The following is a 26,823-nucleotide window of genomic DNA, read 5'->3' as shown; positions in this document are numbered from 1 at the left end:
TTCCTTAACTGCGATTTCAAACTTCTCGGAAATGCCAAAAAAGGATTCCTTAAAGTACGACATGCGTTCAATATTTGATAGGGATATAGAGCTGCAAATATAAATTTGACGATTCGTACTGTTTGCAAAATGGATTCCTGCAAAAAAAAAGAACAAAAACATACATCATTGTAAAATCAATAGCAGCTCTCAGTACATATACTGCGCTTGGAATCTAATACGAATTTATTTTATTTATTGAGTCTATATAAAATATGTTACCTTTATATTGTCTAGTTTGTTTTTCAAAATTCACCCGATCCTAGCATCCTGTAAATATGTTATATCAAAGAGGCAACTTACACGAAGGAATCCTGCAGCACAAAGGCGTGTGATGTGTATTATTCAATATTTATATTTTAACTCTGCTTCGTCTGAAATAATGAAAACAATTTTATAACGAATAATTATAATTAATCAATCCTATAAGTAATATTTAACATCATCGTGCATTTGTGCCTGCTATTTGCACGAGTAATGATGATCGTTAATTTCTTGCTGTTGTATACTCAATACTATAGTTACTACGCGTATTTACTTTTATAATTAATTAGCTGAATTACCCAGCATTGCCCGGAGAAACTACTTTTAGGTGTAAAACACTGAGGAAGCAAAGTCTTTTTAAATATAAATTATATCATGTTTTAATGTGTAGCCAAAATATAAGCCAGTGTGTAGCAAATATGCGCCTCAATCACGGACAACTGTCGTACAATGCGTTTTTAACAACTAGCAACTAGTTAAGTCTAGTTTTTTTTTTATTATAAATGCCGCTACTATAGACTATGATAGCTTGACAATTACATAAGTTTAATAACTTAAAGACTATATTTTTAGATGCTCAGATTGTTTTATGCTGTTAAAGAGTGCGCTGTGGTGATATAACACACAAACTTCTTTTTTTTTAAATGAGAATCCACTTTTTTACTGTAGATGGCTTGTTAAATTATTTTTTTATACCAAAATTCGAAAAATCAGTTTCAGAGTAACTAAACTTTAAATACTAATAATAATAATATTTTGTATAAAGGGTTATGAAAATATGAGACTATGTTGATTTAAAAATTAATTTAATTAATATTGTTTAATTTATTTCAATTTTATATTTTAAAAATATGTACAAGTATGATGTATCTAAATATTATATTATATAATAGTTTATTTTATATTTCATATACCTAACGGATATATTATTAAACCTATTATTTAAAGTTTAATAATTCAGTCACTCAGAATCGGGGCCTTCAGTACTAAAAATAAATATTATAATACTCGATCGAAATTAAATTTTGATTCATCAACATTTTCAAAAAAATCTGCTATTTAAGAATATTTACCATAAAAAATGGTGAAACTAATTCGAAAAAAAGAAGTTTGTATGAAAATGAATTACTAAAAACTTCTAAAAACCAGAATTCGATTAGATATATTATTATAGAAGGATAAAAGGGGGGTGATCATGATTGTTAGTATATAAATATAATATATATATATATATATATATTTATATTATAAACTGGTATATCATATGTACCTACATAGTTGTATGTGTTGTATATATTATGTACCAAATGTCTCGTAAAAATAGAAACTTTTAAATTACACGTAAAACAAAAGATGATATTACAGTTGACATTCTAACACACACACACACACACACACGTGTATCCATATATTCTTACGCTTTATTACAACCGATCAGATGCTTTTAGCTTGATTTACCGTTGAGATAAGGACGTCCTATTTATAATGGTGACAAATATTACCTTTTGGATTTTTCACTAGCTATATATTATATGATTGCACGTTGACGCGAAACTGAGTGATCAAAAACTGACAAGATTTTATTTGTTCTACAATGTCCCAAATGAGTTCGAAAATCAATAAAATTACATAAAAACAGTGAAATGAAATAATATCAATAACGTGGTATTTTATTTTTGAATTTTAACATTTCAGAACTTTCTAAGGGATTTGCTGAAAGAAGCGAAAAAAATCAATGACGTGTCCGAAGACAAGCTCATCGAATACACCGATACAATGGTATTTATACTATATATACGTAACGCATAGTTTTTATAATTTTATATACATTTATTTTGCCCCCGAAACGGCGTACAATATATTATCGTCGTGTTTATCGACACTATTCACGCCACGCCACTATTAATTTACTTTAATGTTGTACACGTTTATTCTCTAGTTGCAAGTATTCGACTCAAACAAGGATGGAAAATTGCAGCTTTCCGAGATGGCCAAGTGAGTGTTTGGTTGCGTGTTATTAGCATTCAGCACCATAAATAATAAACACGCTGTTTTTCCGTCACCGCCGAAATCGACGATTTCCATCGATGATGTTTAAGACATAATATTATATAATCAAAAATTATTGATGTCGATCGATCCGGCGGCGGCGCACGGACAGCCGTTGTGTTTGTATGAAATTAAATTTGTGCCTTATCCTCGTTAAGGTTGCTGCCCGTCAAGGAGAACTTTTTATGCCGGCAAGTGTTCAAAGTGAGTATACCTAATGCATGCTATTTTTCCTACACACGGCCTAATCCAGGGATCTCTAAACTGTTATATTCGAGATCTGCATAAAATATCAAAAGCTCTTAGTGGGCCAAAAGTGTATAAACACATGTAAAAATAACATTTTACATAAAACACATATATTATAATGAAACATATAACTTATATAATATAATTATTTAGGTGCGTACAAAAAAATTTATAAAATAATCCTTAAATATAGTATTAAGCCTTATCGAATACAATACTGTACCGGGTAGTTCTTTAAATTGACGTATGAATAACACCCAACTTTTCAAATACTATTAACATTTTTTAAAAATGTTTTCTCACACAATTTCAAGTCGTTATAAGACAACATTTTTTAAAAAAACAAATAATATGACTTTTTATTATTATAATTGTTGAGGTTCTTATACAAATTTTTTAAGACAACACACATTTCCAATTCCTTATTTTAAAGTAAAATAAAATAACTTTTGCTAAATAAGATTTTCGAATTTCTAACTAGTAGTAACGACTAAAGTTTGGATAGGCGGAGTGTAGTGGCTTTACGCTCAAAGGTAGCCCGCAAAATGTCAACCTACCATTCTGCTCTAAACTTAACTTTATAATATACGTAAAACTATTCAACTACTCGTCCGAGATTTGTTTTTTACAGAGCGAAATGCTCTTTAAGACATTTTGCTTTTGAATATGGAAAATTTCGTTTCGTAACGACTTTAAACAGCAGCAGGTAGGTATATGTAAAAAAAAACTATTTTCAAAAACGTTAATGGTCTATGAAATAATGAGCGTTCTTAGGTAAAAGAATCACCTAGTACATATTATGTCTTATATACATGCTCGATGTGTAGTGCATCGGGTGAACCAAGTGGGCGGGTATACAAAATAAAAAAAATCAACAACGAAATTAGGTACCGTAATCGCGTGTCAACGATAAATATACGAGAAAAAGAATAGCGCACGGCGCCCGCGCGAACGAGTTCATCGTAGGTATATAATATGTACTTGTACGATTTATATATATATAAATGCACATGTATTATTTCGCCCGTTAACTTGGCCGGCAAACAAACGACCGCGATAACGAAAATAATAATACACATACCTACACACTATAGGTACTATATTAAAGCAATACGCATATTATACGGTTATTATTATTGTATGCGAAAAACTATACGGTACGAACTACCCCTCATCTACCTACGGTCGGTTTAGTTGAAATATATATGTATTGTGCGCGTATAATACATCCGCGATAATAGTGAGGTTAGTAACAAGTACTGTACATGTATACCTGCGACACAATATTACGTACAGCCGTACAGGGTATGGTGTTTCCAAATTTAAAAAAAATAGAATTCTTATAAAGAGGATGTCTCGCTTACATGTGAATACTTTATAACTTAAAATTAGCGATGATATATATTTTGTGATTCAAAAGCGGATAGTTTTCCGTCTCAGTCTAATTACACGCGGAACATTGGAATTTAGACGTGTTGTCATTCCGATTGATACAGCTAAGAACTCTAAAAACAAATTTCAATCCTTCGTCAAGTCTACTTGAGATCGAATTTACCAGATATTCAATTTTTTAATTATAACTTCTTCGAAAATTGAAATATTTTAATTCCTTTTTTAGTATACATTTTTTCAGATTTAACGTTTAACGGAATAAAATAAAAAATATGGGAAAATCGATCTCAGGTAGACACGACGAATTCAAATTTGTTTATAGAAATGCGTTTTTCTTAAAATCTTCACTAGATAAATAGGTAAGTACGTTGGAATGAAATCAAGCCTAAAGTCCTATTCCCACGTGTGTTCTACAAATACCGAAAACCACCGTTTCCAATTCCCTTAAGTAATAGTGGAATGTTTCAAATGTCTATAAATGTACTCGTTTTTTGATAAATTGTGTGAGTATCCAATTTTGCCATAATTTGAACTTCAAACGTTCATAACAATTGAATTTGGCTTTATGGTTTAGGCTTCAAGGCTTACATCAAAATTCTCACATCAAACGCTTGTAAAAAAATAAACTTGAGTTACACCGAGGTTTTTGGTATATCTACTGATACCAGACCGTAAGTGTTTCTTCTAGATACTTTTCAAGTATCTCGGGGAATCCATTTTTCGTTCTGAGATCTTTACGGACTTCACTAATTTGACAAACTGTTTAAATAATGAAAATAGTATTATAGTATTAGCCGATTAATTCTATAGTTAACATTTAAATCCATTTAATTTGTCGTCATATATCTTACAATAATTATTATTATTATTGTTATATGATATTATGTACACTTATATTTAAATAATAATATTTATGTAAATTATAACGCCATTTTAAAGAAATCGTTGTTAGACGTCTTAGTGAGCATACCTTGGATAGTCCCATTATTCTCTTGGAATACATTTTAAAAAAAGGATAATAATTATTATTATGTCTGAGACTATAAATGACTCCCTAAACACACGCGTGAATTCATATATTACGTATATTTATCACGTTTCTGGGTCTCTGAAACGAGCTGTAACAATATTAAATATATGAGGTGTTACCTACATTACACAATATATATCGTGAAAACCGTATAAAGGTCATCAGCGCCGGAATTCCAAGTCCTTTTCTCGTTTTCCGACGTTTTCGCGAGCGCGGGTATCACGAAACGTCCGATACGCGTACCTGTAAAATACAATATAACAGCCACGAGGTCGAAAGGTGTTGTTGTGATCGTGGGGTAGGTATGGTGTAGTGGTGACTGGTGGAGTGGGGTGAGGTGGTACTGAATCGGGTCCGGATATGATAGGTGGTAACGCGGCGCAGAGTTGTAGCTTTTTCTCTTTTAAAAAAAATAAAATGACATAAAAATATCGATCCGGCGAGAGATATTATATAGGTACCTACCATTACCTACAGCGGCGAGACGCCACTGTGTCATTATCATATTATATTCATAAATAATGTTTGACTCAAAGCTTCGGTCGAAATAAAATTCAATTTTCAAGTTTCCCACACGCCTGCAGACCAGTTTATGTAGAACACAATAAGTCTTCGAAGAATCATTCAAATCCGTCTGCACTAGATTACATTATTATTCATTTTATCATCACATTATATTGTTGTATGTTTTCGCGATTTCGGTATCTTTTTTGGTGTCTTTAAATCTTGTAGTCATAATTGTTAATGTGTTTTTGTCATCATTGGTACCAGAAACTGAGAAACAATATAATGAAATTACCACAATAAGTACCTATAGGTAACCGATAAGCAGCACACTATCAATAAAAAATATATAATTAATCAAAACCAGATTCAGATTCAGTTAATAAATTAATATAAAATTAGTTTGACTAAAATATTTTCATTGAAATTCCTTAAATATGTACTCAAAAGTAGTAAAAAATAAAATATAAATCATTGGAAAACAAAAAATGAACAATAGGTGAACAAAATTACATGGAACATAAAATAATGATGATATTTTTAACACAGAAATCACAAAACGAATTTATAATTAATTATACCCATGGACTAAAATATTATATATTATATCTTTGTCCGTGATTATACTCATAGGAATAGATTCTATAGGACCTTAGACATGCAAAATCATTAACGACCTAATCCTAAATTTAATATTATAAAGAACCATCGGTTTAAATAATCATATATTTTAATAATTCTGTGGTAAATAACATAATATGCTGTTAGTGCACAAAACGAAATCCAATATAATTATAAATATTTCGTATGTGATTTATTAATTGGGTATAACGGGTACTGTATGGTTATTGAAAATTTTACTCGGTGGCTCATCAATGTTTTTTTTGTGCTATAGGTAGATATTCCATTATAATTATTGCTAAATAAAAGCCATTTGTTGTATTAAAGTATACATTTTTAATAAGCGTGGATTAGATGCGATCATGTCAACTCGCGTCAATTAGTTCGTAGTCACACACATTATGCGTATTTATATTATGCATAATTTTATATTGTTATGTCATTCATTTCGACGCACGTCAATATTGTATATGGCGATTAATTATTGATGCGTTACTTGATGTGAGCAAAAAATACCATTAATCACATATAGAGTGATTCATCAAACATGCACGTCCCCTTTTTATCATTAAATAATGTATTTGTTCAAATTCTGATATTTGGAATTTTTAAGATTACCTACTCAAGGAACATATTTTCAAACACCCCGATTTATTATACCATATAAGAAGTATCATGCGATGATACAAAATGTATTCTTTTCAAACGACAATCAGCCTTTTCTCATGTAAATTGTTTTTTTTGAAAACTTTAACGTATCTGAATCAAAATTCGAAAGAGTAGTTTTTGATTTACATATTTAACATTGTGTACTAAAGAACATATATATTGCCACCTATAGGTTCATGATAATAAATCGATTTGGAAGACTATAATAGGTTTGGTTACATAATTTAAGTTCTGGGACATTCCTTCTCATCAAATTCCGAAGATGATTTGAACATTTTAGCAATTTATATTATTTTCTATCAATATTTTATAATTTATAAAAATAATTGTTAGAGTATAATAAATACTAAGTCCAATATTACATATATTAAATGATTTTTAATACCATTTTTAAGGACTTATTATAATTATCCTTAGTATAGAATCTAAAGACACTATAGAATATAGATGTTTATATTGTAATAATACTCAGAAACTATTTGTTTGAACTTTGATTTAGGTACATCAACATTTTCCGAAAAAATCTTTCACAGATTTGTCTTGGATCACATATTTTAAGTACCTTCTCATAATATTATGTTCACCCAAGTAATCTAAGTTCTAAACTTCTAACCTATATTATTATAATAAAAACATACTTTTAAGGGCTTAAATTTCGCGTGCACCCAGACATCATGCACCACTAATTTAGTAAAAAGAACCCTATAATAGGAGAAATTCACCATCAACGAACCCATGTTTTGCTAATGAACAGTACCTACCTACCTGTAGTATTCATTAAAAAATAATAATTAATAGTGTTGTACGCAATAATACCAAAATTATTCAAAATGAGGTTGAGTTATTCTTTATAAAAAATATCCTCGGCCACGCGAAATGTCAACACAAACAAATTGTTGATAAACATAGATATAGATAATATAGCTCTTAATAAATATCAGGTATTATACCTACAACCTTTACTTAGTATAATTATTTTTATTCTAAATGTCTGAATTTTGGCAATATCGCCGTAATTTTTTTGAATATAAACATAAAAAGTAATTTATAGAAATATGATTTAAAAATTATATAATCTAATAATTTTTTTCACTCTTTAAATTAAATGAATTTCTTTGTAACTGCAAGTTAAATCCTAACTTACATGTTACAATAATACACTTTCAATATTAGTATAGATAAAAAAGGATTAATAACTAATGAGGCAAATACTTAATAATTTTTTTTTCTGTCTAAACAATAATATGTTGTCAATATTATGTTTTGGTTATAATTTAATATTTATAAACATCAAAGATAATAATATTATATTATTGAGAACAAACATTTTATAAAAATGAAACTAACATGTAGGTCCTTAATAAGTTAAGACAATCCCTTATTTGCATAATATAGTTAATTGATTATTTAATAAATATAAAAACGTTTTATATATTCATAAACATGTAATGATTTCAGGGAGCTACAAAACTGACAAAGGATGATATCGAAAGAGTATTTTCGTTGTATGATCGAGTAAGTATACATGATATAAGTTACAACACATTTAGCTTTATTCGAACAATTTAGACGTTAAATGTATAATAATTTTTACGTAACATATATATTGATTATTTAAAATGTACTTGAACACGCGTATTTATATGTAAAACAACTATCAAGAGTCTAAATCTTTATTTTGTTAATTTTTAAAGCGACAAATATCAGAACTCATTAACATTGCTTTCAATTTTTATTTTGAAAGTTTCCACTAATTATTAATAAAAAATATATTATTTATGAGTTATCTGTGTGACTATATTTTTATACAATTTTATGAAGATAGGAAATTGTTCTTTTAAATTTTTTTTTTGCTTCAACCTTTTAATAAAAAAAAAATCAACTGAGACAGAAAACATTTTCAGTAACCTTTGAGACATCTTAAAGACTTAAACGGTTAATTGAACTGTGTATTGTTGGTTGAGCTTATTATTAAAACTAAAACATGACACAAAAGTTATATAAAAATATTTCTTCAAAAATGTATTTTAAATTAAATTACATGTACATGTATTATTATAAAAAGGTTAATGACTTTAATGTGTTCGTTTATTTGTGAAGGCCGAAAGACATAAAATAATCGTTAAAAATATTTATTAGTATCTATGTACTATATACTATATACCTACCTACTTTCTACATTATTTTTTAACAACGAAGTGAATTTGTTCTTATCTTTATTCCTTTTTATATATCACAACTTATTAAAATACATAAAATTATGTCCAGTGCCAAAGATACAATTTATTTTGTTGTCAATATGTATTTAAATTTTAAAATTGTCTTAATTAAAACGTTAAAAAATCACTATAGCTGAGTTAACGACAGTCGACAATGATCAATTTGACAGATACTATCATAGTATTATCATCACTCAAAGTTACTTTGATTAGAAATTTCAGTAATGATATATTTTATATTTTTATCTATAGTTTATTATGTCCAATAAAACAAATAGGCTAGGGATAAATATCTATAAATTATGATACCCAATTGATAAAATATATTTTGACTCATAAAATACTCATAGTACACTATAGTTGATCTTGTGATTGATTTCGATATGGAGTTATAAGTAAAATAACCAATTTGGCAACCTAGCCAAACGTTTCTTCCTAACGAATTACGTATATTTTACGTCGCTCGTATCAATTTATTTCATATTTCCTTTATACTTGATTTTCTGATGAAAATTATTTTACTTTGGAGTGTGCATTATACATACTTAAATCTAATAAATAAGTTCATTGTGAAAACTTTATTAAATGAACTAGGTACGTATACTGTAAAACGGATATTACTCAAATGGTCTTTCGCGACAAGAGATAATAATATTTCCAATAGACATGGTTTTGTTGGTTATTCTTCGAACAAAAAACTCTTCAGTAATAATAATAAGAAGAAAACAACAATTTTTTATATGTTTTTTATAAAAAAGAACCTCTATTTCCTATAAACATTTTCAAACTACGTCGAACTTTATTCTCTCAAGACGATTTCAATTTTGTTGCTTACAAACTACTTAGTTACAACTACTTTCCTACACCATTAGACAAGATTGCTTACATTTAGTAAAATGTCTCGAAAAAACAAACATAAATAAAATGCATTACGTTATGAACGTACATTTAATGAAAACATAATATAATTATACTAACTTATACTTGTAACTTTTTATAAGTGATATTTACATATTATAACTTATTCATTGGTTTTTGATGTAATTTAATATCCATCTCAAACTATGTAAACACGAATATTATAAGTTATAACGTAGGTACAACTTATTTAATGAAACGGATCTAAATTTGTACTCAGAACCTATTTGTGTATTTTTACAAGTTGATTTTACTGAAATGACTTCCACGAAATTATTCCAGAAAATCCATGAAAACATATAATATTGTACATTATATTTAATACAACACAGGCCCACGTAAATGTTTTTAAAATAATCTTATGAGTAGTATCAAGATGATTTTATGTTAAATTATTAAATAAATTACAAAGTTAATTATATTTTTCGCCAAGATTATCAAAAAAAAAGTATGTATATATGTGTATAATATCATACATAATTAATTAGTTAATATTACAATTTACAACTAAGATGTTTGACAAACTTTTTACATAAAATTGGACGTTTTAAAACCATTTAATTAATTATAATTTATAACCTTCAAGAAAACCAGTATTAAAAAAACGACTTTAATATTATATTAAAATAACTAAAAATATTATTTTTGTCTACTTATAATATTATATTGTACTGTTTGGTCCCGTGATTTACACATAGCTGCTCACGAAGTGTTTGAAACTTTAATAATTTAAGAACTTTTCAGTCTTTACTTAAATACTATGTCATTTTTTGTAGGAATATGTGAATATTGAAAATTGAGATGGATTAAGGAAATATATGGTATAGTGATAGTCAAAACACCCCTCCCCAATAAGACGCTATAGTCCAAACGTTTTAGTTTTACGGTATATAATTTTGGTCCTATATTTATATTGGTCCGGTTTATATATATATATATATTATATATATATATAACATCAACACAACAAGAATGGACAAAGACTCGAGTGCGGTTTGCGTTAAAGTGTATTGTTTAGTTTTTAAGTTATAGACATTATTAATATAATGTATAGTATTGCATTATACTACAGTGTGAGTGCGACCATTCTGAAATTAAGAGTCTATTAATGTGGCACCTATATAATAATATAATATTTTACTCTTGTGATTATTCGCAGGACAACAATGGCACTATTGAGAACGAAGAACTTCGGGGCTTCCTAAAGGATCTGCTCGAGCTGGTTAAAAAGGTCTGTTATTTTAAAATGTTAAAATATTATGATACCATTACGTGTGCCTGCACGTGCTATGCATATATATATACGAGTAATGCGGCTGGCAAGGCATTTTGCTGCAAGTTTCTCGGAGCAATGATATTATTATATTAACTCTTGAGTTTTGCACGCGTATATAGGTATATATAGGCTCGTATATACCTATTTACCTCTTATGCCTATATACATAGAACTCCTGTGCAGACTTAATGAAATTGTCATCACCGGTGTATTGTGTGTTGTGATGCGTGTTATTATAATATTACAATGTATAGGTACCCACCAGAGTGAGGTAAACTGCAAAATGTTATAATTACTCACTGTTGGTTTTGTAGGATTATGACGCCGACGACTTGCAAGACTTCGAGGAAACTATACTGCGAGGGGTGGATTACAACGACGACGGGAAAATCAACAGGAAAGAGTTGACAATGATACTCCTTGCACTGGCGAAGCACAACCAGGAGGACGACTCTGCCGCTAAAAAGGAATAACCGTTCAAAAATTCAAACATGTCGTCGTCTGCAGAAAATAATAATAATAATAATAAGTAATCGTGCACTATATTGCGTAATTTCGTGACGAGATTCGTATGCATTTGTTGTTATTTTGATATTATTATTAACTAAACTTAAGTACGTTTGTTGTTTTAAATTTTAACTGTAGGAATATTATTATACTGTTTTGTTTTGTTTTGTTATTATCATTGTAACTCGGAAGCAATAATTTCCATTCCATAATAATATTATATATAATATTAGGTAAATGGCTAAGGACTTCTCGATTTCATTCTTGATGCACTATACTTGCACTTTTGTCTTTCAATCTTCGTTTTAATTAATAACTAAAAATAAAAATCATCTCTTCCAGAGATAAATGTAAAACAATAATCATAAAAATTATTTTTACGGCATGCATAGATGCTGTTATATTATAATAGATCCATATTAAAATAATTAAAATGTATTTAATAAGCTACTTTTTGCTAGTCTTCATAGTCCATTAATAATATGATTATAAGTGTATTCATTTTTATCTTATTAATATTATACAGTAGTCATGATTTTAGTGAATAGTATTAAATGTTGTAAACAACCGTTAGTGTGATTTTAATTTATTGTCTCCGATATTCTGATATTGTTTAGTGCGTTAGGCATACGAATTACATAACATTACATTATGTTTAAACGTACAAATATTTTACAATTTTAAATCGTAAAAAATTTCTTTTATTATTATTATTACTAATTTCCGTATATTTAATTAATAATATAATAACTACAAATGAATACGTATGTTATAGTTTTTATTTTTTTTTAGCCCGAAAGTATAATACTATGAATTCTGATATCAACTACTATCGCTCAACCATGCCACAAAATAACGCAATAATAATATACAGGGTGGGTCACAGGAACTGTGCCAAAAATATATAGACATAACTCTATTTTTGGCCTTATCCCCATTGCCGACCCTGCATATAATTTATATCTATGACTCTGTGACGATACTTTATCTCTATCTACAACCTATACAGCGTAGTTGAAGTTGTACCACTTGACACTTCGTAATGGCATCATCTAAACTGGTCTACCCATCACGCTTGTAGCTAAACATTGTTTAATAAATAACATTACAATCGCAAGCAGCTCAAAATGCCGATATATTTTTAGGTTTTTTATTATAATGGTCTTGCATTATTAGCAGTGCATAAATACATTTTTTTTTACCTCTAGGGAGATACTAGAAAATTGGCCAAAAAGAAAAGGGAATTGAATTATATAATATGTATAATGTATATTATGTATATATTATAAACTTTTTAAAAGAAGGTGTATTGGCATCCACTTTATTTATTTTTACCGTCACAATTCAATGTATAGGTAGTTGATAATTTTTATATTTCAAATTTCAAACTCTGTTAATACACATTAGGTATAGAGTAGAGGTAATTTATGTAACTACAATACGTAGGCATAAACTGGCCACTGCCGCCTACCTACGAATTTATAGGAAAAGGTGTTTACTATCGTACCAAATAGTATACCAGTATACCACCTATGCCAATTGAATATTTTAGCACATATTGTTTGTCTCGTGTACCCATAACGACCATGACTGAAATATATTTTAAAACAGCATTTTATATGAATGTCCTCATAATATATTAAATGCATATAAAGAGATCATCTGTACAACTTTAACGATGGCTGCAAAGTTCACTCATACCTTTTGTGTACTCTATGTCTCTGTGGTGTTCTATACATAATTTGTCTTGAACTTGAATTACTCCATGTTACAAATGTACACTTATTCGTATCTGGATACGACCAGAAGAATAAATATTATTTTGTAGATATGCCTTAAAATTCTCATCGATTTAAAAATTAGATGACAATTATAACATACAATACATAAATTACAATAATGAAAGCATCATTGATTTTTTTTACTAGCTTTGAACAATAGTGATTAGTCAACACTTAAGCTTATAGCATAAAAAAATTTGAATGAACATAATAATACTTAAACAAAGTAATAATGAATAGTTTTTAAATAATCGAAGTTAATATAATATAAATAGAAGGCGTATTAAAATGTACGGGGAAATAAATAACACACTATCATGAGATATATCTATGCCATTATCATAATACTATTAACATTTTAAAGGCGATGCGATTGAAATGATAATATTGTGTGATACGACTAGTGTGTAGTACCGTGGGTAAGGAGAGAAATGAGGTTAACAATGGAGGCAGAAATTACTGAAAGAAATTTAGTTAGCGAAATTTCGTTAGTAGAATAAGACATTGTAAGTAGGTACTATTACGGTCAGAAGGTTTAGACTGGAAAGTGGAGGATTAAGAAATTAAGATGAAGGTTTTTTAATGTGATGGTTTTATGCCGCTTGTGGAGGGATTTGTAATTCGGTCATGTCTTCTATTATGGCTGGAAGTATGTTCATCTCTGAGTAAGGTGCACTTGGTGGAGCTGCTTTTGTCTTTCAAACATATTTAGGAGTGAATACATTGAGCATAATAAATAGTTTGACATTATGTTAAATTAAATAAATAATTTAAAAAAAACGTCAATTGGGCATCACTGTACGGTAGTTGTAGGGGTCGAATGTACGTCAATATCTTAACATTGAGTATACGTAGGTCAATGTAATGATGTAAGTTACCCTGACACTCCTATGTCAGAATTTTCCACAATAAAATATACCAATATTTAGTAACCGATTCGTAACCATGAATTTGAAATTTGTAATTTAATTTTCACTGCGGAAATCCATTTTTTCTCGGGAGTGCTGCGGTGACGTTATACAAAAACACCAAAATTCAAGATTCATTCAAAATGATGAATACAATTTTACCATGAAAATTGTATACTTTATATAGGTAACTGACTTTTAAATATAACAAATACAAATTTAATATTTAAAAAATAATAAAAAATAACTAACACATATAAATTATTAAAATTTTATTGGCGATAAATTGATTATTTTTGTTTAAAATTATTATAAAAATATAATTAGTAAAATTGACTCATAAAAATGATAAATTAAAAAAATTAATCAATTTACTGTTTTTAAAATTTTAATAATTTATTTATGTTAATTATATTTAATTTAATTTTTATAATATTATTTTAGATTCTGAGCGGAGTGATGGATGTATTAATTTTACGATGATGTGTTTTTATATATTTTTTTTTTGTATCTGTCATCACGGTTTCTTGCAGTAAAAGTGCTTCGATTTTCTTAAGCAACAACTTTTCTGGTAAGAAAATGAATATAGTTGGTGCATTCAGGAGGTCAAAATTTAAATTCCCAATAGTTTTCAAAAGCAACAAGAAAAACAGACAAAAAATTAAGGAAAACCGAGAATTTTTAAGCGAAACCATTTTTTGAAAAAAATCGATTTTGATTTTTAGTGTAACTATAACAAAAATGGCCGTAGATACCTGAAATTTTAACTAAATATTTGTGTAAAAATTTTCTATACGCCATAAAATGTTCAAAATATTTTGATTTGTGTTGAACTATTTATAGGCATTTTAAATTTTCGATAATTATTTGTGTTTTTTAAATTCAAGTCGATAAAAAAATTTTCACTCTGTCAAAAGACTTAAAAATGTAATACAAGGTTCCTTGTATAAGTTGTTGTTAATGGAAATTTAAAAAATACTTTAGCGTAAATCCACAATAATTTTTTATGAGTGTATAAACTTAGAATTTTGACAAAATTCGTAAAAATCTCGAAAATTAGCAATTTGTATTTAGTTTGAAAATTCATAAAAAAATTTCTATTTATATCTAAAATTAAAAATTTAATACAAGATTTCTTACAAGTTTGTTGACCTTTATCAAAAAACAAAATATACATTTATTTTCCGTGGTTAAAAACAAGTTACGAATTCCGAATTTGTGGTTACGAATGGTTACGAATTGGTTACTAACTAATGATATAATTTACTGTGGAAAATTCTGTCATAGGGGTGCCAGGGTAATATACCTTGCAACTTGACCTTTCTGCCCGTCAAATTATGTGTTTGACTTGCTATTGATGTATATCTTTGACCGGTAGCATTGCGAGTTCTGTGACTAAGTTTGTTTAACATTTTAAGCGTAATTGCTTAAATTAACCATGATTAACAAACACTTATCTAAAAGCTCAGGGTTAAATTTGTCATTAATATTCCAATTGAATCGACTGTGAAATGTGCACTAAGAAATTATAAATTAAATATTTTATATCACAGATGGATCTGTATTAAACGATAAGTGATAAGAGTGATGCCTCAACTAAGGGAAATTGGGATTTATTTATATATATTATATATATATATATATATATGTCATATATGTATAGATATAATAGATATAGATAGATTGTAGAATTATACTTCTTGGAACAATTCATATCTACGAGCCGATCAAACATATAACTAGACGGACAAAAAGTTATGGTTGCAAGTCGGTATGAAAACCTGAGGGGCCAACGTGCTTTAAAATATGTATATAGATATACAATTTTTACCGATTTCAACCTTTTAAAATCAAAATCTTGTAAAGTCCTGTCTTAGTGGAACTTAAAATTATAGTATTGATCCATCCTCAAAATGTCAATTCGATAACTCATCTGACTGCGCTTTCTCAAAAACTATTCACTAATAAATCCAGTTACTTTAAGGAAAAGATGCCCAAACCAATAATCATGTGGTGGTTCACTAATGTGTCTGATTTTTATGTAAAAAGTGTAATAACCCTTCCAAGAATATAAATGGTGACCAATAGGGGCAAAGTGTACATTAGCACCAATTTTATTTTAAGTTGATTTTTAAATATTTTTAGTAGGTATTTCAAAAAAATGTAATGTGCTCATGTGTTTTATTTCAAAAAATATCAAAACAATATTCTCTATGGCAAAATAGATCTTTTCTGTCATAATATAAATTTTAATTTATATTTTTTACTATACAACTCGTAAGAATGAGTGTGTGGTGGCCCGCTCTCAATAATAGCCAAAAGTGCATAGATTCTCAGTCTTGGCAATAATGCAATAATAAAAATGTTGGCCCAGACACTTCTTGGTAAATAACTGCTCAGCTTGTAGCACAGAACCGTAGCACAGTGAAATTTCCATATAACGAAGTCGAATAAGGAGAAAAAAATTCGTAATATGGAGGAATTCGTTAAATAGAATTACGTATATTTTTCAACTTTTTAAAAATTTTATTGTATGTATGTATATACTTCTATGTTGTATATGTTATGTAAAAAACAAGTACACACACATTTTCATTCGTTTTCTATTGCTAAGGAGAGAAGAATTTTGCATTTGCTTGAAAATGTTTTCACGGTTTTTCAAAATGGTTGATAGAAAACTTGTTGGAATACTATATTTTTCGGCAATATCTTTTTTTTTTGTTGACACCTTTGTCCTTTATCTACTTCGTTTAAAATTTCAAATTTATCGGCGATAGATAAACATTTGCGTTTCGACATTTTTTTGCACAGACGAAGAGAAAACGAAAAAAAATTCGTATGTACAATAGTACACCCCCCGTTTGCATCAATATCGGAACTGAAATACCTACTGCAGTAAAATTAATCAGTTTGCCTACCTTCGGATCTTATCTTTATCGGATACATTGTTCATGTACAATTTTAGAACTATGTTTAAAAATTGATAGTGACAACTGACAACATTTACAAAAACCAGTTTTTATTGAATAATTATTTCAAGAAACATTATTTCATAAAAACATCTGATTCGTTATTTGGAAATAAATTTACGTGCAATTAACATTGAAGGTCATGGTTCTCAAAAATAATTCGTTAAGTAGAAAATTTCGTTAAATGGATGTTCGTTATATGGAAGTTTCATTGTACATTAATTATGCTTTTAGACTAGTCCAGCGAGAAAAACCTGCCGTTTATAATGTCGCATAGTATTATGCACTTTGAGGCTTGAGCGGCTCCCTCCAAGATACCTACCCCATAGGTTTTTGGGACCTAATAATATTATCTACTAGCTATACATTTTGATAATAAGAAAGCTCATAAATAATGAAAGTGACATTATATTAAATAAATTATACAAATATCCTATAGCTTTTCTCGCCACTTACCCCCCCCCCCTTCACGAAAAAGGGGGTGTTACCCAATTGAGCAAAAAAAAAATGAAATTGTTTGTGGTACAGCCCATTTGCGCCAAATTTACCTGGTATAAATGTATATTTATAATCAATTAATATATTTTTTAGTATAAGTATACAATTTTCTTTAAATCATAATTAATTATTCGAATGTTTTTAAAATAATAATCAATAATAGCTGCGTAATACACATTTTTTTGAAACAATAATCAGAATTAATACAAATAGTTTTTAAAAAACTATAGGTAATAGATTATTACCAATTGTAACAAATAAATAATAATAGTTAATACTCTAATAGTAGGTAATTACATATTTTTTATTAATTTTAATAAACTAATATATTTTTTTTACAATCTTTTCTTTTTCAATAATAATTGATCATACTATTATTTTAATAAAATTATAGTCAGTAATATGAACGCATTAATTTTTTTGTTTTATAATTCTGAATTGCTTTTAAAGTGTTTTTTAATCTGGTTTTAACTTGTGCATTTTTTCGAGGGTTAGGTATATTTTTAACACAACTATTGATTTTAATATAAACATCTGTTTGAACTGTTTTATTTAAAATTTCTAAAAATATCCGAATGCGATTTATAAAATTGTTCATTGAAGTAAGAGTGAAATGATTCTCAGTTATTGGTGGTTCTAGTTAAATCAGCTATAAACGCTGCCCAAATGCTTGGAGTGAAATTGACATTTTCTCCGATGTAGTTATCTACAAATAATCAGAATATTCTCGGTATTTTGGATCATCAGGAATTTCAGACATAAAATCGTCAACCAAACAATCGGAAACTTCATTTGAATCGAGAAAAGTTAAACCAAATGTAAATGTTAACCACTTGTTATCCTTATTATTAGCTGAAGTTAACCCTCCTAGTCATTGAATTTTTCCGTTTGTTTGTCTTTCGACGCAAATAATATACAAAGCTTTAAAAGCTAGACTTATAAAAATAACTTTACTATACGTTACAGACATGACATAGAATATTAAAATCTAAACATACAATTATTATGACGCCTGAAACCCACACCATCACCCCGGCAGGCAGCATCAAATACCGGGTACTATTTCCCCGGGCCAGTATGCCTGTTAGTTTTTTGATACCATAGACCCCGGATAGCAGCACCCACCGGCCACCACTTGTCCTGGCTGGCTCTGCTTCCGAGTCCTGGGCATGGTCGGCATGGCGACGGTGCCGCCGACGTAAACAACAGCCAACGCCGCGCGACCCGCCCGAGCACACTACCCCGTACTTTCGCAACGAGCAACTCATGGAGAAAAAACAAACCGCGAGACGGAGAAAACTTAATCAAATTTCGACGAGACGTGATATACCTAGATAGATAGCTGCCGTGTGCTGGTGGTGGCAGACGGGCTGAGACGGTAGTCGTTTTATTGTCGAGTGAAAAGAAAAAAAAACACACATCAAACGGCGTTTCGGTGCACACCGTGTCCGCGGTACAGTAGAGGTACCCCTCGAACGCCGACCAGCATCTCCCAAAAACACTCCCCGTCCGGGCACTAATGGGTTCGTCTGCGGATTTCAAGAGTCTCGAAGATGAACTGATCGACAATGTAGAGAAGGACGTGCGTTACTGGCAACAGAACGACGCCAAGCTGAGGGCCGTGAAGAGCGTGTCTACTTATCAAGAGTTCAGGTGAGCTTCACCGTTCGCGGTGTAGTCCTTACACACACCAGACATAGATTTTCGACTCATGCCACCTTTTACAGTGACATTGTCAAGGCGGCTCATCTGCGTCCGTTGACCAAGAAAGAAATCGAGTGCAAGAGCAACCCACCGGCAGTGTGGAACAACGTAGTGGCAGCTCACAATATGCAAGACAGCAAGCAGCAGAGTTCTGATTTCACGGTGAGTACCTCTCCAACAACAATGTCAATCGGCGACTCCGTGCTATGTTACACGCGGACCGTTTTTTCCGTTAGGTCGCCGACGTCGACATCAAGGACAACATACCGAGTGCTTGCTCTCCCATAGTCCAAGAGTTCATCTTGAGTTTCCGCCGTCTCAGCACGGCCAAACACAGGTACAAGTACTTGAGTCTACATGGTGCTGAAAATGTGGCCTCCACGTTTCACACTGAAGAAATACCTCCATCTGTTCTGGTCGAACTGCTCGAAACACTACTCATATTCCCGTCTAACAGTGTTCCTGACATAGTCGCCGTCACCAGGCTATTAGACGTGATCACTGGAACGAAAAGGTATGCCTACCGCAGCTCGAACGTAATAATATTGTAGTACCTTTATTAATTTTCTTTCTTTTCGTTTAGATTCGAATTGGCCATTGAGTTTTTAAGTTCAACTGAGTTGGACACACTGTGTAATCTTTTCAACAAACTAGAGGAGAGTCTTAAGTCTGGTCAGCAAGATTTGGCAGAACAAGGAGTGACCGAATGGAGTTTGAGTACACTAAGGAGAAAATATAAAGTCTAAACATATTAAGATCATTCAGTATTAATAGTGAAAATATTCCTCATCCTCTATACCTTATATTTACCTACATATCACACAAATCCTTACACCTTTTTAAGTGTTTAGTGAGAGAATAAAATAACGACTGCTATGGTCACGTAATAGATGCAATGATTTCATTATAACATCCCATATTAATATCCCATCGCACGATGTGTGGCAATATATATTATTATTTATTTTATTTTTATTATGAAAGACTGATTATACTCCCAATATAATATTATAATTATACTGGTTATCATTATTTAATTTTGCTTTATAATATGTTAACAAAAATTTGTATTTGTTTTTTTTTATGTATTCATTATTACAGAAATATAATATTTAAGAACAAATAATGTCCTAGTTAATATTTAAATCCTCTAGTACCAATATTCTGAATCTGTTTTTATTATTTGAAACAAATGTGAATAAAGATGCATCCACACCTAGAATACATTTGTCGTAAACACGTTTCCCATAAAAATTTCTTTGGTCGAAACCAGGTTTAAGACCTATTTTATGATGCATTACATAATTGCTTATACTTTTTACTTTTGTGTTTCCATCACAAGTCCTCCCTTGGTCACAATTATCATAGTACTATTAAAAACTACTGTGTTTACTATGATAAGAGTATAGGTTATGCATGACGCATGGGTCTTGAGAATTGATGTTAAAAAGGTCAAAATTAATAATTGAAAAAAATAATTTTCTATGATATTTGTTATACATTTAACTCATTAAAAAATGTTCTCAGTTAATTTATATGTTACACTTATAATGTATTTATAATACTAGAATTACTTATAATACGTTTCACAAATACATAACATAAATCATTTAGGTTACAAAGCCTTAAATTTAATTTAATATTATTTACTCAAAAATTAAAAATATTTTAAGGGTAGTTGCACGATTAAAAATGGTGTCAATTTTACATGTATATAATATAAGTTGTATAAGTTAACAAGAAAATTTGATATGTCTATTAGTTAATCAAACTATAATGAAACCTAACTATAAATACAAAAGATATCAAACTGTTGTATATACATATACATTATACACATAAAGTTTGAACAAGAGAAGTTTAGTAACGGGTCTTATAAGAGTCCAAGCAAATTTTTAGAAGAAAAATATGATTATTCAATACCACTGTTGGGTATGTACGCCATTACATTACTCATTAGATATCACTATTCAATAATAAATTTATACATTATTATTATAAGAAAAAGATTCAAAACCAGAAATTTTCCATTTCTAACTATAATATAATAAATATATAGGCATCAAAATACATAATACTTGTAAATGGCAGTATTAGTAATATTATTACTCATTTATAATTATCCATGTTATTACATAACATATTTCTGGACTTTACATTATGTATCTTCCCTATTTTGATGATTTTATATTTTATATTTTGACTTTTTCTTAAATCCGATTATATTCTATGATCTTATTTTCAGTTATTCAGATATAATATATTATCATAATTATAGTATATTGATAGTTCTTACTCTATTAGCCTTAACTATAATTTTTTTTAATATTACTTTTTACCTAAATAAACAAATACAAAGAAAATATAATGAAAATTTTATTTTTGACTAAGAACATACATTTAACGAAATATGTTTTATATTTTAAATAAATAATGAGCATAACATATTATATACAGTCATACCGAATAAAGCATACATTAAAATGGTTATGGCAAATTTATTTAACGAGATCATGTCATAAAAATTGTTGATGGAATAAAAAATATATTTTAGTTTGTATCAGAATTATACGGAGAAGCTGTACTTGCGCTACCACTAGATGAACTATCTACAGTTTTTTGTTCCAGCTCTTTTTGCTTTTCTTCTAATATACCTGTAATTCATTGATAACAATAACATCAAGACACAAACTCTAAACTTGAAATTAACCAAAATAATAAAATTTTTACTTTTCTGGAAGTCTGAATATTGGACTTTAATCTTGGACTTGATCGTGGCTATCCTCTTAAATGTACTGTCCAAGTCTTTGCGTAACTCTGCTAACATTTGAGTGTGTTTCTTCAGTTCCTGGCTTGTGGTTTTCAGGTGACTCATGGACAACAAATTGCAGTTGGTAAGCATTTCGTTGGTTTTTTCAAAACGCTGCAACCTTAAATCAGAGATAAATACACACCCAAGCACTTAATCAGAAAAATTAATGAACCCTGGGGTTTCGATGCGGTGTTTACATTTCTTTTTGGGCAATGATCATGGACTCGACATCCTCTTGGTTTACGATGCCAGCGATGCCCTGTATGAACACCTCGGGCGCGGTGTAGTTCTGAAAGCACTCGATGCTCGGCGTTTCGTCTAATTCGCTAGTGGTTTCAGCCATAGCGGGTTCGGTAGTCGGGTGTCCGTATCGGACGAAAATATTTATATTTATTTATATTTATTATAGCTAAATAATAAAAATTTTACGCAGGGCAGTGAGTTGTAAGTTGTAACCATAGGTAGTATATACTATATATTTACTATTTAGTATACACTATTGCCATAAACTATTATTATCTATGGTTATGAGTTGTTATCACGGACTACTACTGTAGTTAGTAGTCCTATAGATTTGTGAGTAAGTTGTAGTCATGAATTAAGATATCTTAATTCATGGTTGTAGTCCATGGCTGTTATTAATTTTATTATCAATTTATTATCTACTTCAGTGTCTACATGACTACATCATAGAGTTATAATACATCAATAACATCCGTAGAGAAAATCGAAAATACAACATCTTTGGTTTCTTATCAACATTTTGAGGTTCTGATTTCTGAAAAGGTTTTGTACTTTTGTGTTTACTGTTCACTGTTCAGTATATATACCTAATAGTATATAATACTCATCGCGAACTACAATTTATAGTTCATCTTCATATATCCATTATAGAATAGAATATTGATAAATTGTTAAAGCAGGTCGTTGGGTTTTCAGTCGAGTAAGTAACTTCAATAGTTCTATGCAATAATAATAATGTTTTAACTTATTGTTCCGTTTTGTTTTATCAACAGCATTTTCAAATATGTCGCTGTCCAAAACGACAAACACGTATAACCGACAGAATTGGGAAGACTCCGTAAGTATCTCGTTCTCAAAATTTTTTAGATTTTACAACGAAATTTCAGCGTACTCAAATCATTGTTAATTTTTTTCGCGATCATCACCTTGATTGTTTCCAATGTCTAACAATATAAGTGGGTTCAATTTCAAAAAATCCATTTGAACCAGAACTAAATTTTAATTTTTACGATTTTGGAAGGTTTAAGATTTTTTCATAGTTATAATTTTTAACATATTACTGTCTTTTCATATTTTACGTTTACATAAGTGTAAAAAATTATTTTAGACAACTGCACTGTAGTTTTATCGAAGAGCTAAACATTACCTTGGACAGATTTATGTATTTTATCAATTTGTAGTTTGTTGTAAGAATTGAAATGTAATATAATATAATAATGTATATTGTGTGGGTGGTATTTCACAGCTTAGTATTTCTTCAAAGAGTCATTGTTGTAACTGCTTATTAGAAAAATACAGTAACTTATTGTTTAATATTTATAGATCTGTACAAAAATCACATACGAAAGTACTTATTATGTTATTGACAGTAGGTCTAAAAGTAAATGTTGCTTACGCAATTTTATGAATTGTCTGGCATTTACCAGACCAATATAATTTACTCTTGTTTTAATTTAATGAACTTGAACTAGTTAATTTTGTAAGTCGTGAACTAAAACTTCATAACATTTTACATCACTGAGTTCATTATGTGTTAAAAGTTAATAATGTGAGGATTGGGAGTAATTTATTACTCTCCGGGATTTAACATTTTCTTCTTTACCAACATTACTTTTGTTTAAAAATTTTTTTAATTATGTTGTACCTATGATAAATTTGAATATTGGCTTGTATCAAAATATTGCCTAATATTTTTAATTTTGTTGTAGGACTTTCCAATTGTTTGTGAAACATGTTTAGGTGATAGCCCTTACTTGCGAATGGTAAGTATATCTACTTAACATAATTTTTATAATTTATAACTTTCATCACTTAATTTTATTTTAGGCAAAAGAAAAATATGGTAAGGAATGTGAAGTTTGTGCGAGACCATTCACAGTATTCCGTTGGTGCCCTGGCGCTAGAATGCGTTTCAAGAAAACCGAAATATGTCAAACCTGTGCACGGCTAAGAAATGCTTGCCAGACATGTTTGTTGGATCTCGAATATGGACTTCCTTTACAAGTACATTTTTATTTTATTGATAAGTAACTAATTTGATATATTTAACAACTTGAAATTATTTTTAATTATAGGTTCGTGACGCTGCATTAAAAATTAAAGAACAAATTCCCAAATCTGATGTTAATAAAGAATATTTTGTTCAAAATATGGATTCTGAAGTGAGATAATTTTAATTTTTGGTTACCAAAAGTGTATGCCTGAATTCATTTTTGTATTATATTTAGCTAGCTAAAATGGATGAAGCTGGAGGAAAATGTCAGAATGCCAGTGATGTACTGGCTAAAATGGCTCGTAAAGCTCCTTATTATGAACGTAACCGACCACACATTTGTTCGTTTTGGGTGAAAGGTGAATGTCGACGAGGAGAAGAATGTCCATACCGTCATGAAAGGCCTACAGATCCAGAGGATCCACTATCGAATCAGAATTTCAAAGACAGGTATCTAATCATAAATAATTCCACTATATTTATTGTTAATTAGTCATAAATAATACTTGAATTTTCTTAAAATGTACTCAATTATGCGTGGAGTTTTACATTTTTAATTTTTATTCTTGGATTTTTTTGCAAGTTTTTGTATTGAAAATATTATCTATTTATGAGACTTATCGCATTGTAAGTTCCTCTGAAGTGTTTGTATTTTTTAAATGTTAGTAATCAATAATCTAGTAGTATGTAGAAAATACCTTTATGAGAGTGTCAACATAAATACTTATCATCATATTTATATTAGGTATTATGGTGTAAATGATCCTGTTGCCGAGAAAATGATGAACAGAGCCAGTGAAATGCCAAAATTGGAGAAACCAGAGGATCAAACAATCACAACACTTTATGTTGGCAACCTGAATGACATTACTACAGAAAAAGATTTGAGGTAAATATCATACTATATGCATAATTCAAGTTGCTACAGATTTTGTTTTATGTAACTTTCAGTGATGTATTTTATCAATATGGAGAAATCCGAAACATTACTCATGTAGCTCATCAGAATTGCGCATTCATTCAATACACTACACGAGCTGCAGCTGAAATGGGAGCTGAGAGTACTTATGGCCGTTTGACATTGGGTGGACATAAATTGAATGTACGTTGGGGTCATGCTCAAGCACGTAAAGATAAGGAAACTACTAGTATTGCGGCTATGAAAGAAACCAAAATGAAACCTTCGCCAGGATTACCTGCTCCATTACCACCATTGCCCACGGAATTACAAAACAATTTTTTCAACATTGCTCCTCAAACCGTGCCTGTTGTAGCTACACCTTTTATACCTGTCATGCCAGCATTACCTCATCCAAGTATGCAGTACATGTCAACACCTCTTTACCCTCCTGGTACAAGCAAATGATATATTTTTTAAAATAATATTAATTTTTTACATGTTTTTGCTCTATGATCTAAGTATAGCAGACAACTTCGATAACCAATCCCAATTATTATATAACTACATATAAATATCACATTTAGAAATAATTTCGACTTACCCATTTGCTGAAATAATAAAATACTTGAAAGACATTAATTCTGTAGTTTTTATTTTATATTTATTATTGTTTAGTTTATTTGTCTGTTTTGGGTGGAGCTTCAAAGATCATACCCAAATATAACCTGATTGAACTATCCTCTAATCCTATGTACATCAAAACTGTTATTGAGAAAATGTATTTAATATCTTGAGGATCATTATAAAATACTGTTTATTGGTTTAATTTAACATTTTACAATCTCTGTAATCTTCAATTAATATAAGCAGTATTGCGTTATTTAATACATCAGGTAATTCATTGGTTAATCTTTTTTTTGATTACATAATTGAACTCTTATCTAAAACAAATAAAATTTAATTGAGTGATTTTTATTCTATAAAAGTTATTTATATAAGTAGCTTTCATATTATTAAAGTAGTATATACTTTGATTTTCGTTTACAATAATCAAATTGAGTAAAACAATATCAGTGATATTAAAATATTAAAAAAATTGTAAATTTGTAAATTTTTAATAACTGAAATTCATTAATTTGATTAAAATGCTCGGGATAGGTTTTAAACAATAAGTGAATTGATTAAAAAAATAAAATACATAAAATCATGAAATATTGTTCAACAGTTTAATATAATAAATTAATAAAAAAAAAAATCCTAAATAAAAACATTCAAAA

General features: G+C 29.4%; 4 protein-coding genes across 4 annotated transcripts in view; 3 read left to right on the top strand and 1 right to left on the bottom strand.

Moving 5' to 3' along the window:
- Positions 1–12,310, top strand: part of LOC111036523 (calbindin-32) — a 67,244-nt gene extending 54,934 nt beyond the window's left edge. Inside the window, exons 7-12 of the mRNA XM_022318558.1 lie at positions 1,999–2,082; positions 2,243–2,298; positions 2,511–2,556; positions 8,276–8,332; positions 11,114–11,185; positions 11,545–12,310. Of these exons, the coding sequence (XP_022174250.1) occupies positions 1,999–2,082; positions 2,243–2,298; positions 2,511–2,556; positions 8,276–8,332; positions 11,114–11,185; positions 11,545–11,703 (474 nt within the window). The 3' untranslated portion in view covers positions 11,704–12,310. The remainder of the gene's footprint in view (positions 1–1,998; positions 2,083–2,242; positions 2,299–2,510; positions 2,557–8,275; positions 8,333–11,113; positions 11,186–11,544) is intronic.
- A 6,785-nt stretch (positions 12,311–19,095) lies between these two features.
- Positions 19,096–20,368, top strand: LOC111036570 (coiled-coil domain-containing protein 103). The gene is made up of 4 exons (XM_022318638.1): positions 19,096–19,546; positions 19,621–19,759; positions 19,834–20,111; positions 20,181–20,368. Exons 1-4 carry the CDS (start codon positions 19,413–19,415, stop codon positions 20,341–20,343), a joined length of 714 nt encoding a protein of 237 aa, XP_022174330.1. The 5' UTR covers positions 19,096–19,412; the 3' UTR covers positions 20,344–20,368.
- A 1,624-nt stretch (positions 20,369–21,992) lies between these two features.
- LOC111036544 (kxDL motif-containing protein CG10681) lies at positions 21,993–23,017 on the bottom strand. Its single transcript, XM_022318598.1, has 3 exons — positions 22,607–23,017; positions 22,328–22,527; positions 21,993–22,251 (listed from the first exon to the last, which is right to left on the bottom strand). Exons 1-3 carry the CDS (start codon positions 22,750–22,752, stop codon positions 22,148–22,150), a joined length of 450 nt encoding a protein of 149 aa, XP_022174290.1. The 5' UTR covers positions 22,753–23,017; the 3' UTR covers positions 21,993–22,147.
- Positions 23,018–23,195: 178 nt separating this feature from the next.
- LOC111036543 (pre-mRNA-splicing factor RBM22) lies at positions 23,196–26,185 on the top strand. The gene is made up of 8 exons (XM_022318596.1): positions 23,196–23,352; positions 23,426–23,490; positions 24,362–24,415; positions 24,480–24,656; positions 24,728–24,814; positions 24,881–25,095; positions 25,391–25,534; positions 25,597–26,185. The coding sequence occupies exons 2-8, from the start codon at positions 23,437–23,439 to the stop codon at positions 26,009–26,011; spliced, it is 1,146 nt and encodes a 381-aa protein (XP_022174288.1). The 5' UTR covers positions 23,196–23,352; positions 23,426–23,436; the 3' UTR covers positions 26,012–26,185.
- Positions 26,186–26,823: the final 638 nt, after the last annotated feature.

Source organism: Myzus persicae, unplaced genomic scaffold (assembly GCF_001856785.1).
Source record: "Myzus persicae strain clone G006 unplaced genomic scaffold, MPER_G0061.0, whole genome shotgun sequence".
Classification (NCBI taxonomy): Eukaryota; Metazoa; Arthropoda; class Insecta; order Hemiptera; family Aphididae; genus Myzus; species Myzus persicae.
This window is presented reverse-complemented; position numbering and strand designations above follow the sequence as displayed.